General features: G+C 45.9%; 2 protein-coding genes across 2 annotated transcripts; one reads left to right on the plus strand and one right to left on the minus strand.

Annotated features, from left to right (window-relative positions):
- The first annotated feature begins 1,269 nt into the window (after positions 1 to 1,269).
- On the plus strand, positions 1,270 to 13,475 carry VDAC2 (voltage dependent anion channel 2). Its single transcript, XM_027595980.2, has 10 exons — positions 1,270 to 1,438; positions 1,638 to 1,692; positions 2,759 to 2,827; positions 3,643 to 3,692; positions 7,109 to 7,261; positions 7,355 to 7,407; positions 8,034 to 8,261; positions 9,130 to 9,280; positions 11,344 to 11,401; positions 12,717 to 13,475. Exons 2-10 carry the CDS (start codon positions 1,662 to 1,664, stop codon positions 12,806 to 12,808), a joined length of 885 nt encoding a protein of 294 aa, XP_027451781.1. The 5' UTR covers positions 1,270 to 1,438; positions 1,638 to 1,661; the 3' UTR covers positions 12,809 to 13,475.
- On the minus strand, positions 12,867 to 17,664 carry COMTD1 (catechol-O-methyltransferase domain containing 1). The gene is made up of 7 exons (XM_027595979.2): positions 17,490 to 17,664; positions 17,205 to 17,332; positions 16,857 to 16,962; positions 16,648 to 16,766; positions 16,489 to 16,543; positions 16,084 to 16,217; positions 12,867 to 15,892 (listed from the first exon to the last, which is right to left on the minus strand). Exons 1-7 carry the CDS (start codon positions 17,581 to 17,583, stop codon positions 15,740 to 15,742), a joined length of 789 nt encoding a protein of 262 aa, XP_027451780.1. The 5' UTR covers positions 17,584 to 17,664; the 3' UTR covers positions 12,867 to 15,739.
- Between the last annotated feature and the right edge of the window lie 566 nt (positions 17,665 to 18,230).

The following is an 18,230-nucleotide window of genomic DNA, read 5'->3' on the forward strand; positions in this document are numbered from 1 at the left end:
AGCAAAGACTCCACCTTTGCTAACCCGTTACAGGAGCAGTTCCAACCATGACCAGGCAAGGCTGCTGGCTGGGCTTGCACACGGGAGGGTGTCCACCGGGACGCACCTTTAATCTGGGTTTGCCTTGTGAAGTCTATCTAGTTATCGTCTGGTTTAGGAGGAAGGTGGAATCTCGGCATTTGAGCAGAGGCGGCTTTCAGAGCCAGAGATGGGCGTTGGGGGAGGTTTTGCTCATTGTGTGTGGCGAAGGGCTATTAAAGACCACTTCGTCTCATTCAAACTTGTCATTTTATTGATGAGGAAACTGCGATATCGTAAGGATAAAATTCTGTGATGGGCGATTGATTCCAGAGCTTCAACTGACCCTATTTCTCATTAGACGGCTCATTTTTTCTTGTTCCCTTCGTTTCCTCACCCTTCGTGCACACTCAGGGAACTCGAGTGCAACATTCTAATGCCTGGTCAGAAAGATTCCTAAATTTTCTAGCAGGCTTGACTCATCAAGACAGCTCCGGTTGGGCGAGTGTGCAAAGCAGTCCCATCCCCTAAACCCGGAGGAGGAGGCAGAAGAGGAACCCAAAGGCGTGAAGCGAGGAAAAGGGGCGAGGCACCCTGAGGCAGGCTCAAATTTGTTCAGGGAGGGGCAGCCCAGGAGAGCCTTTCCCGCGGAGTCCGGCCCCGCGTGGCAATAACACCTTGGTGGGAGGTGGAAGAGGGAAGCGAGTGCGCTTGGGGCTGAGGGTGGCGCCCCTGGGCCGCATTCGCTCCCCCTGGGCCTGGAGAGAGAGTCTTTCAGTAGCGCACGCTGCACTTGCTCAGGGTAGACCGGGTAACGCTCAGCTGACTCCCTCCAGACGCCCCGTACGGAGACTGTCTCTGCAGAGTACGGGAACCACGGCTAAGGGGAGCTGGAGAGTTGTACGTGACCCCCGTGATGCGCAGCCGCACCCAGTGGCGCCCGGCCCCGCGCGGGCACGCGCCTGACGCCCCACCCCGCCCGTGAGGAGCGCGCGCGGGGCCTCCGCCCCATCCCCCGTACGCGCAGTCCCTGCCGCGCTGCCTCCGCCGTTCTCCGCCCCCTCGCCTTCGGGGCTGCCCTCGTCGCTGCCTGACCCGAGGTCCAGCAGGTTCTGCCTTTCCGGCCCCCACCAACGGACAGAAGCAGCCCACCCCGGGGGCGGGTGTGTCTTCGGTCCTCGTGGCCGTTCTGGAGCAGGTTGGGGTGGGCAGCGGGCGGCGTTGCGGGGGCCGGCGCGACGGACAGCCGCGGGGGCATCGGCGGGGTCCTGGCGGGGGGAGGACAGGGTTGCGGCGGGCGGAACGGTGTCTCCTTCACTTCGCCCTCCAGCCGGGGTAGCTGTAGCTGGACCCTGAGCGAGCCCAGCGGCGTCAGCTGCGAGCAGAGCGGCGGTAGCGGCCCCTCTCAGGAGACCACCAGGTACGCTGCGCCCGCGTCACTTGGCTGCCTAGGCCCCGGCGGCCAAACAGGACGCTTGAACCAGACTCGGGGTCGGCCCTGGCTCTCTAAGATGGCCGCGCTGCCCCGCGGCTCCTCGCCTGTCTCTGTTTGAGACCCCCTTCTGGCCCCTTGACCTGCCTCTGACCCCCGCTGACCGCACTTCTTGTCCTTCCCGCAGATCACCTCTTCCTGTGGCCTCGCCATGGCGACCTACGGACAGAGCTGCGCGCGGCGTAAGTAGAGCCGAGATCTTTGCGGGATGGGGCGGGGTTGGCTGGACAGTCGAGTCGACCAGAAAACCGCAACTTATTTCCCCTAATCTCTCCAAGGACTTGGAAGTTCTCCCCTTTTGGTAGCCACTCTATCGTCTGACCCCCCTCGCTCTGCGGAGGAGGGGCTGGGCTGCGAGATTTCGATGGAGGGTCTAGGCCAGGGGAGTTGGTTCTTTGGCCGCATTAACCTTTAGTTCTTGGACGTGTCTTTGACGAACTCAGAAGCAAGAAGTTACTAACTGTTGGGTTCGGCCTTTGGAGGATTGGGTCGCTCTTTTAGAGGAAGTAGTAACCCCCTTTGTAAGAGCGCAAGGTCATTACATGTGCTCCTAAGGGCGTGGACGTGCTCTGTAGAATGAATGAGCTGGTGTAACCACCTCAGATCGCTTGTCCTTAAGCCGCGTAGCATTGGCCGAGGACTTGAGTGCCATATTAATATGCTTAAAGTGCCATTTGATATTTAGTTGATGTAGACACTAGTGAAACCTAGATGATCGTGTTTTTTCTAAGTTCCAACATTTAAATGTCCAGAGTGTTAATTATCTTTCTTTTCCCACTCTAGAATATTGGTTTAAGAACTCATTGAGGACATGAAGAGATCTGTTGGGGAGAGGGCCTTTTAGGTTTTGGTTTTATGTCATTAGCTTAAATCAGCCCATTCCAGTGAATTTTGGATGATATATCTGTGTATAGATATGTGTATGTATTTGATTCTTTGTACTTGTTGGGTCCTAAGAGGTGAGAGCCTGTAGGTACTGTGTACATTTAGGAATAGAAGGTCTGTTTTTTGGGCTTTGGAAGGAATCTCCCAAGTTTGTATAGCCACCTACCGTGGTTCTCCATTTTAGAAATAAATCTTTATTGGTGATATCTCACGGATCATTATAGTTTTACTGTAGCTCCTGGTAGTATCAAAAACATCTTCAACAAGTTGGACTGCTTGAATTTAAGGACAGTAGTGGGTCATGTTCCTGGACAGAAAGTGGGAGAATAGAAAGGTTAATACTGGAATGTTTCTTCCCACCAGCAATGTGTATTCCTCCATCATATGCTGACCTTGGCAAAGCTGCCAGAGATATTTTCAACAAAGGATTTGGTAAGAATTTTTTTTTTCCCTTTCAGATCAGAAGTGAAAATGTGTTTGGATTGCTTGGGGAAATTACTGATTTTTTTCAAATTGTTAATATCTTGCTGTATTAGTTCATTTATTAGATACATTTTAGATAAAATTTCTGTTAAAATGGTACTGTAATCACATCTCTCTCTAGCCCAGTTTCCTCCAATTTTTTCAAACTGTACTTTAAGGATTTTATCTGTAAGGAAAAAAACAACTGTGCTTTCATTTCCTTCAGATATAATTTAGGCCTTGGTTGACTAGAAGTATGATGTATTACTGTTTTGCTTTTGTGGTGACTCCTAGTGGGTTATGAGTTTTTTAATGAATTTGGGTTTTCTTCTTGGAGGTTTTATTCCACATAAACTCCCTCTACTTTACATTATTTCCCTAGTTACTTAGATTATTTATCCCAAAGGAAGACACCTTTTTGGGATAATTGTTTTAAATGGCTGTATTATAATAAACTATTGGCTATTCTGAGATTTAAGTTGAGTTGACTTTCTGATCTGATATTTAGGTTTTAAAATGGTTTGAAAGCAAGTCTTTTTTTTTTTTTTGCCAAATATACACCAGAACACTAGGCAAAGCTACATAGACATGTTCTGTGCTGTATATATTAGTTTATATAGGATAATTAAAGTTTTCATTTAAATATGTTGTATCATTCCACATTTTTATGCCCCTCTGAACATATGAAGTCTTTCTGGTTTTTTTTTTTTAATGTGTTGTCAGCTATTGGTATGCATCTTTTATACAAAAGAATCATTTTGATATCTTTTGCTCTCTACTTGAAGGTTTTGGGTTGGTGAAACTGGATGTGAAAACAAAGTCATGCAGTGGTGTGGTGAGTGTTAGATAACTCATTCTGATGACCCTTTATATAATTTTTCAACCCATAAAATAGTCACCACTGAAAAATGTAACCATTTATCTTGAAAAGGCAGAAGTTAATTTTGTTTTAAGGGATTTGAATGAAACCTGATTTACTTGGGCTTTGGATATGATTTCTGATTTTCAGGTGGTCCTTTGCCATATTACTGTGCATGCATGAGGAACTCAGAAAAGACTGGTTCTTTGGGACTCTTTACTCAGTAAGATTACAAGCTTGAAGTCAGGAAACCTGTTACACCTTTTTGTAATCCTTACTTTTTATGCCTAGTAAGCATTTTGAGTTCTGGGCATAAAAATACTCAGTAACTCTTAATTGAAGTGTACTAATCATTTATATAAAGGGCATATTCTAGCAGCCTTCTCTGGAAGATTTCCATGTGAATTTAGAGTCCTGATTTGACTATTTTAAAGATGGTAATATTTTGGTATTTGGATATCTTGATTCTGCCTGACTCAAAGAAAGTAAACTAAAATTTAATTTTGTGGAATTTTTTTTTCTTCAAAAATACTTTGAGACTGGGTATGGGTATAGTGTGTGAATATTGAATATTGCTGGTTATTTTGATAAATTCTTGCTGTAATTGTTAACTCCCTTAGTGCATATAACTGATATTTATTAAAATTATTCATGTTGTAATTTCTTAATGCCCAGACTTGGATTTCTGGAATTTTATATTGGGTCATATCTGTCATTTCGCTTCTTTGGTCTGGAAGGAAGCCTGAGTATATTCACTGTGAGCGATTTACTTGCTCAAGGTACAGAGTAGTGACTTAGTGTTTGTTTTTTGTGTTCCCACTCTTAACCTCTTGAGGTCCCTTATAAACACTTGCTGTGCACTAGTTGAGACACAAAAGGCCTTCCAAAAGGAAGACTCAATCCTTGTGTTTAAAAAGCTTATCACTTGCTGATTGGAGATACAAAATAAATTTTAAACTGGGGAACACTGAGAGAAACATACCTAGTACTAGATTGGTTAATCAAAATCTTTGTTGGAGAAGAAAAGGATTTTTGTGGATAGAGTTAAAGTTTTATGGAATTAGGTTTGAGATCCTGAAGGATATATATGATCTGGATTCCATATAGTTTTTTTGATTTCTGTTTAATGTATATATCTCAATGTGGTACTGATCTTGTAGTATGTACCTGGCTGCAAATAAGTCCTATTAACAGCCGGTTCTGTTTTCTCACGTAAACTGCAGAGGTGTCCAGTTCATTCCAGAATGTAGAAGCCAGAGTATTTGGTGATGGAGTGAAGGGTGTAAGCTTGGCCATGGTATCATCTGGCCCAATTCGGGTCCCACTGTATGATCTTGATTTTGTGTCTTGAGAATTCCTTGGGTTTATATAGGCTGGCTCATAATCTATAGGCTGTCCGGAGGCAGAGTGTGGGTCCTCAAGAGTCATTAATCATTGTCATTCAGGATTAAAAAATACCTACTTCTACACATTCTCCATTCCTAGTATCTACTAGAAGAATATGCTCCATATATATTGTTTTAATAGTGCTTTTCTTTTGTATAGAGCACAGGAAAATGTGCAAAGCTTTCATAGTGCCTGTCCAACTTAATCCTCCAGCAGTAGATTTGTTATTACACTTGAGGAAACTGAGACCCAGAAAAGTTTAAGCATCTTCCTCAGTGTTATTCATTTAGCAAATGACAGCCAGAACTAGATGCCAGGACTCTCCTAATTTTATATCCAGTGTTTTTTCCTAACATAATCCGGTGCTTTTTGATATGGGCGTTGAATGCCAAGCTTTGACTTGAAATTCCTGTTAAAGTGTCTTATTTCAGGAGATTGAGTCTGTCTCACTGCAGAGCAGTAGTTATACAAATGTTTTCTAAGTGAAGGATGATTGGCTTTTTCTCCTGTTGATACAGTTTTTGATACTTTCTCACTCTTGCAGGCATCACAATTTCAGGTCGAGTTTTCTTTACTAGTTTGGATCAGCTGTCTTTAGATTTGGCTTGTTAGTGGCCAAAGTATGTAGCCATCATTAGCAGACAAATTGTGAATCAGAATGCTCAGATGGTATTTTACTCTTTTGTCTTGGAAGTTTGCCTGTCTACCGAGCTAGATGTTCTGTAGCTGATTTTAAATTTCAGTAAGCCCTCCATATTATGCCTTCCTTTTCACTTGGTGTGCAGTTAGTTACTTGTTTTTGCTATAAACATAAGATTATATAATGCACTTCAAATTGATACCTGTATTAAATAGATTGGTTTTTAACTGATATTATCTATTGTACTTAATATAGTTTACATTATGAATGATATAAACCAGCTATAGTATGAATCCCCTATAATTCCCTTTCCCTGCTTTTTTTCTTTTTAAATGAGAATGTTCAAGATTGTTGGGAAGGTATGAAATCTGGTGAAGACTCTATCTCAGAAAAACAGAATATTGGGGTTACCGAAGATTTTAAATCTTTTCTCATGGCATGAGCTCCTACAGTGGGGTGCTTTCCTTTTAAGAATTTTCAGGAAGCAGAATCGCCTGAGTGGCTCAGTCATTTGAGCGTCTGCTTTTGGCTCAGGTCATGATCCTCTGATGTTGAGTGCCTTGGGTTCCCTGCTCAGCGGGGATCTTGCTTCTCCCTCTTCCCGCTCTCCACTAGTGCCCTCTCTGGCTATCTCTTGCTCTCAGATAAATAAATAAAATCTTTAAAAAAAAAAATTTCCAGGAAACATTTCCTAATAGTGCTTTAGTTATTATGAATGCTCATTTTAGTGGTGGGGTCTGTGATTAACCACACTGACCTCTATAGTGTTTTATTTACCATCAGGCAGGTTGGATACAGTGCTAAAACGTTCGTTCCTCCCTTCTCCCATCCTGATTCTTGAATTCCAAATAAAATCACCTTAGCGGAAGTTTCCTTAAAAGGTGTTCAGTTTAGGGCACCTGGGTGGCTCAGTTGGTTAAGCGACTGCCTTCAGCTCAGGTCATGATCCTGGAGTCCCGGGATCGAGTCCCACATCAGGCTCCCTGCTCAGCAGGGAGTCTGCTTCTCCCTCTGACCCTCCCCCCTCTTGTGCTTTCTCTCTCTCTCATTCTCTCTCTCTCAAATAAATAAATAAAATCTTTTAAAAAAAAAAAGGTGTTCAGTTTATTTGTTGAGAATTAGATACAGGTTAACTTGTCATTGATTGGTTGAAAATGTAAGTAAGTAAGTGTAAGTAAGGTGGCACTTAGTAACTGACAGGCTAATTTGTTGTTTTTGTACATACAGTAGCAGAGTGTAGAAGTATTTGGGAAACCAGAAAAAAGGATTAGTGAAATTACTGTGTTTCAGTGGGCTTTTTGTGTATGTCAGGCAGTGATTCTTCCAGGCTTCCAAGAAAGTTCACGGTCATTTATTGTCTTACTAGGAATTCTCAACGTCTGGTTCATCTAATACAGACACTGGTAAAGTTACTGGAACCTTGGAGACCAAATATAAATGGTGTGAGTATGGTCTGACTTTCACAGAAAAATGGAACACTGATAACACTCTGGGAACAGAAATCGCAATTGAAGACCAGGTAACATTTTGAACATGTGTTTTAATATTAGTTTATTTTTGTATTTCAGAAAGGAAATATAGCTGAAAACAAATTCTTTTTCTTTCAAAATAGATTTGTCAAGGTTTGAAACTGACGTTTGATACCACCTTTTCACCAAACACGGGGTAAGCATGGACAGACATTTTTGTTTGCTTTAAATTTCATTTTTGTCTTTAAGTAATCTCTACACCCAATATGGGGCTCGAGCTCACAACCCTGAGATCCAAGAGTCACATGCTCTACCAACTTGAGCCAGCCAGGTGCCCCTTTATCTGCTTTAAATTTAAAAAGCATTTCTCTCCTGTTTCTTTAGGAAAGATGCACATTTAGTGTTTGATAGCTTAACTGCCTTGTGGTGAATTTCTGTTTCTGTGGTGAATTTCTTCTTCTGTTTCTGTTTCTGGAGCATGATGAGTACTATGGTTGCTATTGTTGGCTTCCCTTCAAATATTTGCCTTTTTTCATTGTGGCCTAGGGTAATTAACATGTTTCTAATAAGCTTTGTGACTAATTATTAGTCCTGCAAAAGCAGTCTTCTCATGGTGGTGGAAGTCCAGTACATGGGATTCCATGTACCCTTGTTTTTTAGCTCACTGAGCTATATTTTCTTTACCTCTTAGGATTATGCTACTACTTTTACTCCCCAGTTACACTGCAGTTCATAAATTTGTCTTGTGCCCTTTGTGCAGAAGTTATGTATGTAAATCTTTCCCACTGGCATCAGTTTTAAGTCAGTTTGTTCTTTTTCCAGAAAGAAAAGTGGTAAAATCAAGTCTTCTTACAAGAGAGAGTGTATAAACCTTGGTTGTGATGTTGACTTTGATTTTGCTGGACCTGCAATCCATGGTTCAGCTGTCTTTGGTTACGAGGGCTGGCTTGCTGGGTACCAGATGACTTTTGACAGTGCGAAATCAAAGCTGACAAGAAATAACTTTGCAGTGGGCTACAGGACTGGGGACTTCCAACTACACACTAATGTGTGAGTATCTCTTTTCTGGGATTACTGTGATGTAGGACCTGGGGATGATATTGATGTTACCTGTTGTCTCTTACGAATCTAGGTACAATGTAAAGGATTTCTCTTAACACAAAAAGATCATCATCCTTGGGCATTTCTGGGCACCTCTCAAAGTATATAGTAAAAAATGTTAGTCTGACTTTTCGGTGCTGAGGAGTAATTGTTTTATATGAGGCTTGATGTGCTTTGGATTTTTAGGAAAGGCTAAGATGTTACCAAATTACCAGTGTGTTCATTTGACTTAATTGTGATATGTGAGGTACTGAGTTGATGGGATTGCCTAAAATGTATGGTGTTTTTACCTAACCCATATTAGATGTATGTGTGAAAAGGACTTAATTTTTTCCCTTATAAAATAAAGGATTGGTAAATAACAGAAGTACAAAGAAGAAAACCAAATTTCTCATGACCCCACCACCTAGATATATAATCTGTTAGTTGTTAATGTTTGAGAGTTTCATCTTTTTATATGTGTGTGTGTGACACACACACAAACACACACACACACAAATACATACCAGGCTGGTTTATAATTCTTTTCTACCTTAATACATTTTAATAATTTTACTGTAGCATTATGTATTCTTCAACATGATTGTTAGTGGCTGTGTGGTAATTCTGCTGGATGGATGTATCATGATTTATATGACCTCTTATTTTGGGGCGTAGGTTGAGATAAAGACCTTTTAAAACTTTCACGTTTTCAGTGGAATACTACAGACCAGTGTGAGCCATGCCTTTTATTTAATTATAATGCTACAATATCAGCCTAGTGCCATAGACGTTACATTGTCTATTCTGGATTTACAAATTTAACAATATCTTACAGCAATGATGGGACAGAATTTGGAGGATCAATTTATCAAAAAGTATGTGAAGATCTTGACACTTCAGTAAACCTTGCTTGGACATCAGGTACCAACAGCACACGCTTTGGGATTGCAGCCAAATATCAGTTGGATCCCACTGCTTCCATTTCTGTGAGTACTACTGTGGGCTTAGAATGGGGTGGGGTCTTTGGTTGTGGGAATTCCATCTTTGGGTATATTGTGCTGAAAATTTGAACTGTGGTTCACACAATCCCTAGCTGACTCACAGGTTGGAATTAGAATTTGTAATGCTGCATGCATTTTTTGTGGAGGCAGTGTTAGAAGTTTGATATCCAGGTCACAGGAGTTTAACTCAAAAGCTGCTCAGTTTAGTGTAGATGATAACCCTGAGCTCCAAGCTGGTCTAAGCCCAGGGAAGCCACTGTTTCGGGGCCCCAGGCCAGGAGTAATAGTATTTTAATTGTTACTTTGTCTTTCTGTGTGGAATGATAGTACTTTGTTTACTTTGACTTTGTCTTTAGGGTTTACGAAATACCTTTTAGATTTGATCTTAGGGGTCAGTGGTGCAAATGCCATTTTGCAGGGGGAGACACCAAAGCTTTGAAGAAAAAGGACTTCGATCACTGCTAGGGAAGGAGAGTGGGAAGAAGGGCTTGCGTGTCTTTTGATTTCCCTCCTGTCTAGGGTGACCAGCTAGCTCAACCTGCTTTGCCTGGGACTATTCCAGCCTTAGTATTAAAAGTCCTGCACCCCAAGGACTCCCTCCCGCCGTGGTGGATGACCACTCTGCTCCTGTCCTTGGGCTTTTTTGCTACTTCCTCCTTCAGTCATAGTGGGTTTGGGGCAGGAGGGAGTGCAGTGTCTGTAGAGGCGCTGGCTCTGGTTTCAGCAGCTGTTCCTGTGTGTCAGGTCAGGCACTGCCTGGTACTGTATGTACTAGGAATGAAAGAAAGTTAAACCTTTCTGTTACATAAAGTGGTAATTCATTCCTGAGAGCAATGTTTTTTGAAAATTTGGGCAGTTAAGCTTTAGCCCCATTCTTATTTTATGTTAGCAGCTGTCATCAGAGAGCATGAGAAGCATCCAGAAGGCTTTTCCCATTGGCAAGGCAGTGATTTCATTTATTTTTCCTTTCTCTGTTTCTCGTTGCACTGTAGCAGTGAAAACCTTAGGATTCACACAGTACACTACTCCCTGGTAGCTATGTTGCTCTTCTCTTCAAATGTATGTCTGTGGCAGCAACACGGATTTAATGTGAGCCAGTGTAGTGCTCTCATAGTGTAAAATGGGAAGGCAGCTTTGGATCTGTGTGCCATTGAGTGACTTCTGAGGACTCTTGGAAATGTATCTAGCATTTCCTACCCAAGTATGCTGTTGTGCCCCCAGTTAACCATCACCCTGAAGTATTGCTTAATGTCCCATCACAGTTTGGTAGTTTACTTCTATTCTAACAGGAGAAACTTGTATCCAGTTGTCTGAGGCTCTTAATTTGTTGGGCACAAGGTCGTCACTAGTAGGGCATTTCTTCTTAGACTAATAGCTCACTTGGTTATTGGTGGCTTCTGAAGACTTGGCTATCCTGCCATGTGAACACAAGTGCTGTTTATATGACTTCTGCCTGTAGTTACATATTTCTCTCTCTGGACTGTTTCGATGTTACACATTATAAGAGTGAAGACATCAAATAATTTCCAAATCTGTTTTGATCCCAGAGGCTGTCACCTTTTTACTACCAAGAACATTGTGTCCTACTGACAGTTTGACTTGGAGTTTAATGGATAAGAATTAAGTGGCACCTAGCTTTTGTTTGGCTTAGTAACAGTGTTAAATTTTATTTATTTTACTTCTCAAATGTTATGAAATCTTTATCTTATACACGTCTTTTTTAAATTTAAATTCAGTTAGCCAGTATATAGTACATCATTAGTTTTTGATGTAGTGTTCATTGATTTATTAGTTGTGTATAACACCCAGTACTAATCACAGCACGTACCCTCCTTAATGCCCATCATCCAGTTACCCCGTCCCTCCTCCCCTTCTGCAACCCTCAGTTTGTTTCCCAGAGTCAAGAGTCTCTCATGGTTTGCCTAAATTATATTATTTCACATGTGAATAAAAAAGCGGAACACTTCATAATTGTATAATAGGGAAACCAGGGGTTTTATCTCTCAATTCAAAAAAATTTTTACAGTTGTTTTTGCATTTTATTTTAGGCAAAAGTCAACAACTCTAGTTTAATTGGAGTGGGCTACACTCAGACTCTGAGGCCTGGTAAGTATTCTTGATAAGTAGGATTGGTGGTTTTGTTGTTGTTGTTGTGTTTTTTAAGTAGGATTGGTGTTCTAAAAATTATTTTTCATTTCTCAGATTCTTTATAAACCTTTCAAAGAGTACGATGAACATGTTTACCTTTTGCCAGTTTTATTTATTTATTTATTTTATTTTGCTGGGCTGTTTGGAAGTTGCACCTATCCTGACACTTCCCTAAATGCTTCAGCATGTGTCTATTCAGAAATGAGACCATTCTGGTCTGCATAACCATAATACCATTATCACACCTAAGAAATTTAATAGTCCATATTATTTAATTTCCATTCTGTAGTCACTTTCCTCATTTGTACCTGAAATGCCTTCTAGTATTGTTTATTTCTCTAATCAAGGTTCACTCATTGCTTTCATTGTTTGGTCTCTGTAGTCTCATTTACTTTATGTAGTATTTTGAGCCTTGTATTTTCTAGAGCAGTACTTATCAGACTTCAGTGTGCATGAGTCACCTGGGGACTCTTGCTAAAATGTACATTCTGATCCAATAGATCTGGAGTGAAGGGTTCTGTCTTTCTAACAAGCTCTTAGGTGATGCCAGTATCACTGGTTCTTGCCACCATTTGAATAGCAAGTTCTAAAGCACTTGGAACTTTTACTCTGTTCAAATAGGGATATTCCCCCAGACTTTCTGTTTTGGCCTTTTTGAAAGCTCAAGAAAAGACAAGTACGAAGAACACCTGTATACCCTTCCCCACATTCACTAACATCTACCACATTTGTTTTTTCCATGTCTGCATACATAATCCCTTTTTCCCACAGTCCCTTTTCATTTATTTAAATGTCTGTTTTGCAGACATGCAGACACATCTACCCAGCATGCATATCCCGAGTAAGACATTTTTCTTCATAACTACAATACCACTGTCACAGCTAAGGAAATTACCATTAGTTGAGCAGTACAAATATGTAGTCTGTATTCAGTTTCCCCCACTTGTCTCTTTATTGTAGTTGTCCTGGTCCAATTATGATTGTCGTTTAGTGTCTAATAGTCTGGATAGTGTTTTGAATGTTCCTGTATTTTCTAGAGCACTTTTTGAACTCATTTTTAATGATCTGTGACTTCACAGATTCCTTAACCTAGGATGGGACCACCTGAATTCTGTCTGGTATCTCTGGGACTCCCAAGTGCCCTCTGGTGGTTGGCAATAATAGGTCATCTGGCAGGCTGAGGGAGGGACAGGCAGGCTCTGGGGTGATTATTAAAGACTGCAGACTCTTGAGATGTTTCAGGCAAATCATGGTTGCCTGCCTTTTTTTACAGGTGTCAAGCTTACACTGTCTGCTCTGGTAGACGGGAAGAGCATCAATGCTGGAGGCCACAAACTTGGGCTTGCCCTTGAGTTGGAAGCTTAATCCAGCTGAAAGAAACCTCTGGGAATGGATATCAGAAGATTTGGCCTTAATATATTTCCAGTGTGACCAGCAGGCTCCCCCCCCCCAAGAAGGTGATCAAATCAAAGGATGATCTAAACAAGAGCTGTATTTTAAATATTTAGACAGTTACTTGTTAGCTGGTTTCTAGTTGAATTGGTTATCTATCTAGTTACCAGTGCTGCAGTCGTGCAGTCACCTATACATTATTTAAATGTATTTAACTGTTAAATGCGCTACCCACCAATAATGAAATAGACCTTTATGAAAACTGTGCAGTTGTGTGCATGTTTATTTTTATGTTCCTATTAACATTGAAAATTGCCATTGAACAAAATGGATCAGTGGAAGTTTTAAGATGAGGTTAAAAAATTTTTGTTAAATCCAGCCCATCATTAGAATTACTTTTGGTATCCCCAAACATTACAGATTATGAATAAAAACAAGTATACATAATTAATGACTCCCAAGTATTTGCAGAGTTTAAACATTTGCCAGGGTCAGATCTCCCTTGTATGTCACTAGTACCTTATTTTTCTGGTGAGCATTTTGCTTTTTACCTAAATCTGTGCCATAAAGTCCTCTGTGTCCCTAAAGTAACTCCACAAACTTTTTGGACTACAATAAAATAAGAGGATATATGCCTTTATACCTTCAGTTTGTAAGTTTGTCCAGAATTCCATTGGATCATTGAAGAGGTGGTGCTGAAGGCTGTATACACACACCATACCCCTGTGAGCTATTGCTGTGGGAAGTGAACTAGGCCCTAGGTGGGATGGGACGAGGTGTAGGCAAATGGAGTGAGGTGTCAGTAACCAGAGGGACTTGAGAAGGGAGTATATGGGCCTCCGTGAGAGGTCATGAATCGTCTCTTTCTAGGCAGACACTGAAAGGGTTGGGCCTAAGTGGGAGACCAGAAGCAGTGCCTTCAGGCTTTGTGGCCATTGGCCTTCATCTGCACTGGGGCTGAATGACAGAAATTAATAGGTGATTCTGGTTGGAAAAGTAGGAAACAGCAAGTGTTTTTGATGGGAGAAGATAGTTTGAAGGGTGTGATCAGAGGTTAGAGAAGGGAGAGGATAGAGAAGGGAGTTCAACATATTTATACTATTAGACCTGAGGTACCATTTGAAGCCTAAGAGGGAACAGGTAAGAAAATGTACTTTGAGACTCATTACCCAAAAAAGTGATACATGCTGAAAATTTCCAGGTCAGAAAGAATCTGATGAGAGATTAGAAGCTCAAGCAAGCTTTCCACTGTGGGGTGATAAAGAGGCTCCTCCTGATCTATGTATGTGCTAAGGGACTGCCAAGAATGGCCTGTGTGAGTAAGACACACGTGATTTAATGGCAGACAGTTGGAATTTGAGCCAATTTGCTTGAGTCAGGATCTTTTGCTAGGTCAAACAGTTTTCCTGTTTGATGTCTGCAAGTTAGGTGTGAAAGCACGTCTGCTTTTGGGATTCTCAAGAGAGGTGTGAAGTAGATGAGACATCTCTGAAACTCCACCTGGTGGGGAGGAACTGGTCATAGGCCTGTGACTTCTGAAGCCCCCTGGATGACCCACTGCCCCAGAGCTAACAGGTGGCCTTCCCTCAGCTGTGGCTGGATTTTACCGCGTCCAGTACTCAGGATTGGGGTGTGGCACAAGTGAGTTAGCAGTTGGTCAGAGACACATTTAAGAGTAAAGTAGACGTATTTACCCAGGTGCATACTAATTAACGTTTTTAGCATGCGGGAGAGAGAAGGTTCCTGGGGCCCTGAGGGTTGCATAAAATGCCAGGTTTGTCCCAGGAGGTGTAGGATTATGGAAGTTGCCAGCTATGGGCCCCTGTGGCCTTGTTTCTAATAGTCTCCAGCTTTATAGCACCCAGGCCTAATCCAGTGGTGGCAAAACCTAATTGTATTCTAGGCTGATGCAGTTAGTTGAACGCTTCATATTTGTACCTGATACTCATCTGTGTTGGTGTGGAGATAGGATCTTCCTGTGGGATTGGGATTAGGGAGGTCTAGATGGAGAGAAGTGAAGCACCTGGCTCCCTGGCCACCTCCTCTCGTAGATGTTGGTGTGGGAAAGCCTAACTATATCCGTCTTCCTGTGGGGAACTTTTTAAAAAAACTGCCATACTGATAGTCTCCTCCCTCTAGGCCTGTCTACTTCACACCTTTCTGGCCAGTGATCCCCCCCAGGCCCTCACCTTCCTCCAGGACTTCAGGGGGAGGACAGGATATATGCTCCAACCTTGAGGTCCTCAGGTTTAAGTCAAGTGGCCTGGTTCTCAGAGGTGATGTCCACTGAGCAGAGCCTCCACTGCAGAGGTGAGGTCGAGCTGACAGTTCTGTGAAAACATGGGCAAATAGAACTGGCATAACCTATGAAAGCGCCCAGTGGCAAACCTGGTCTGCTCTAAGGCGGTTTCCTTGTTCCTTGTCGGACCCCAGATAGGGTTTCCAGTCAGTCCCAGCTGCACCAAACAAGACCGTTCACTGGCCCCTCCTAGGAAGTGAAGTAGGAGGGAGACCAATGGGTGGGGGTTCTACCCAGCTGCCCGCCCTCAGATCCTGTCCAGTGGGGGCAAACCTGAGGAGCTGGGGTCCTGTATGTGGCCAGGTCAATCAAAACTTTATTTCCTGCTACCAGTCAGCTGGAGGCTCCTACTCAGGCTATAGACCTGGTGCCAGGTGGCCCTCAGGACTGTGCCAAGGAGGGGATGATGTCTATGACCTCAAGGCCCCCATTTGCTTTAGGACCTGCCAGTGCTGGACCTTCCCTCCCTATCCCACTTTTGCGCCACATACAGAGGCTCAAAAGATCGTGTCCCAGGCCCCACTTTATTGTCGAATTTAAAACTCAGGGTTGATGTCTGGGGTTCCCAGGTCCCCTCCCTTGAGGCCACCCGCTGGGGGCCGGCCCTAGATCTTGAAGGCTAAGGTGAGGCCGTCGCCCAGAGGCAGGAGGCTGATGTGGACCCTGGCGTCCCGCAGGATGCGCTCGTTCAGGTTTCGCACGCACTGGGCCTCGGTGTCCCCTGGTTGAGGCTGTAACACCTCTCCGCGCCACAGGACCTGAGGGGGGGCGGGGCATCACGGGGGCGGGGTCAGGGCCGAGGGGGACGGTGCCTAAGGGAGAGGCGGGGCGAGGGAGCGGCTTTCATGCGTGCACTGGGCGGGGCTTTGTGGCATGGGGGCGGGGTACGGGGAGGAGCCAAGTGAAAAGACAGGAGACGCAGCCCGGGAGGGTTCGTTCTTCCCCTTACACTGAGGACCGCGAGGATGCCTCCGGGGCGCAGCAGCTGCAGGCACCGCTCATAGTAGGCGGTGCAGTTCTCCTTGTCCGCGTCCACCACGGCCATGTCGAAGGTGCCGGCCTCGCCCGCGACCAGGAGTTCGTCTTGCGGGGGAGAGGGGGGCAAATGCGGCTGAGTCCGCAGCCCCAGCGGTCAGAAGCCCCTGCCCAGGCCTGCCCAGGCGCTGTGACTATTCAGGGACTTTGGCCTGGAGGGGCGCCCTGCCACCCAGCATGTGGCCGCATGGCAGCGGCGAGGCCAGGAGGCAGGGGGCTGTCACTGCCCCAAGCCCGCCCAGCGGATGTGGTCACTAGCTCAGGCCCAGTGGCTCCACTTGGAAAATGGTGCCAAGGCCCCTTCCACTCCGTTGCTCACCCAGGGTCTCCAGGGCGGGCTTCAACCGAAGGTCGATCTTGTGCTCCTCCTCAGCCTGCGGAAGGAGTGGGGTCAGAGCCAGCAAGTCCCTTCTCCTGGAGCTGGGAGTGGCCAGCCTCCAAGGGCCTGATGAGGGCCTCAAATGTGTGGGACACTCACCTGCCTCCACAGGGGCCGCCCCAGCTCCGGGGGCCCCGGGTTCACCTCACAGGTCACCACGCGCCCGGCCGGGGGCAGCGCCAAGGCCAACGCTAGGGCTGAGTAGCCTGTGAAAGTACCTGGGGGCAAGGGACATGGACAGGCTCAGGCCAGAGTAGGGGGACATCCCGGTGACTTCGGCCCCCAGTGATCCCGGCCGTGCGCCCTACCCAGGTCCAGAGCCTTCTTGGCCTTGATGAGCCGCGCCAGGTTGGCCAGAAGCTGTGCCTGCTCACGGGTCATCATGGAATCTCCCTGGGGCTGCTCCAGGGTCAGCTGTGGGGAGAGGGTCGCGCCAGCACTGCCAGTCACCCAGCTCCTCCCCGGGTCCATAACCCCCTCCAGGTGCGCGGCCGTGGGCGTGGTCCCGGGACGGGCCCTCAGGGAACGCCCACCGCGCCCAGCCGGCTGTGTCCCGGAAGCCCCAAGAGCGCCATGGCCCAGCCCAAGGTCACACAACCACGTGGGACCCGCTGGGTCCGAGGTGGGCGCCTGTTCCCGCCCCTGGCCCTGCTGACCAGCCGCAGGCTCCGCAGCGCCGGGTGCTCCCGCATGGAGCGGCTCAGCAGATACTGCCACAGGGGGCTGTCTTCAGGGGGCAGCAGGCGCTTCTCTCGCCGGGATCGCCAGGGATGGCACCGGCTCCCTGCCGGGGAGGAGTCCTGGGTCAGGGCCTGGGGCTCTGGGGCGCCAGGGCTGAGCTTCAGCCGCAGCCAGCCTCGCGGAGTCACGGGCTCGGCTCCCGCACCTGCCCCGCCTGCGGGGGCTCTGCGGGTGGGTTCCGCGGGCCCCGCCCTACTCACCCAGGAAGAGGCCGGTGGCCAAGGCGGCGCCCAGCGCGGCCGAGCCCAGGGCCAGCGCGGCGGGCACAGAGAGCCGGGGTGCGGGATGGATCATGGTGCGACCAGGAGGCAGCCACGTACGGGTCACTTGGCTGGGCCTCCTGGGCCCACACTGGGATCCGCCTGCCCTCCAGGCTCCGCCCTGTCCCGGCACTGCCCGCGGAGCTGCGGTCTCGAACGCCATCTGGCGACCGCACAGCTTTACTGCAAGTCCCCCTAGAGCGAGCCGGGCGCCATTTGGTGGCTGCACTGGGAACTGCACCCAGAGAGGGGCGCAAGCCCAGCATGCGGTGTCTGGGTTTTTCTTGCCGGCCCCTCAGGTCTGCCGTCCTGGGTCAGGGAGGAAGAATGTGATGCCCCTCCTGGGTGTATGCGTCTTATTGCTCCTGTTTTTGCTGGGGCCCTGGGGCATATGTGGGTGGGTGGGCCCTCGGTGTAACAGGGTAGTAATGAGTACAACGTGATAGAAATGAAAGGAGCTCTGAGAGGGACTGAGAGAATTAAGGGAGGCTTTTTGGGGGAGGTGAGTAAGGGTATCCGGTTGAAGGAGTGAAGGACGACCTGGTTTGGGGACAAAACCAGAGGTGGGGTTTGGGAGTCCTGAGACAGGTCTCGTTGATGGGGCTCTGAGACAAGATTCTTAGAATCCTTCCCTTTGGCGCCAGACATGGGTGTGAGCTCTTGGGGCCATCATTCTCAGCC

Source organism: Zalophus californianus, chromosome 15 (genome assembly GCF_009762305.2).
Source record: "Zalophus californianus isolate mZalCal1 chromosome 15, mZalCal1.pri.v2, whole genome shotgun sequence".
In the NCBI taxonomy this organism is placed as follows: domain Eukaryota; kingdom Metazoa; phylum Chordata; class Mammalia; order Carnivora; family Otariidae; genus Zalophus; species Zalophus californianus.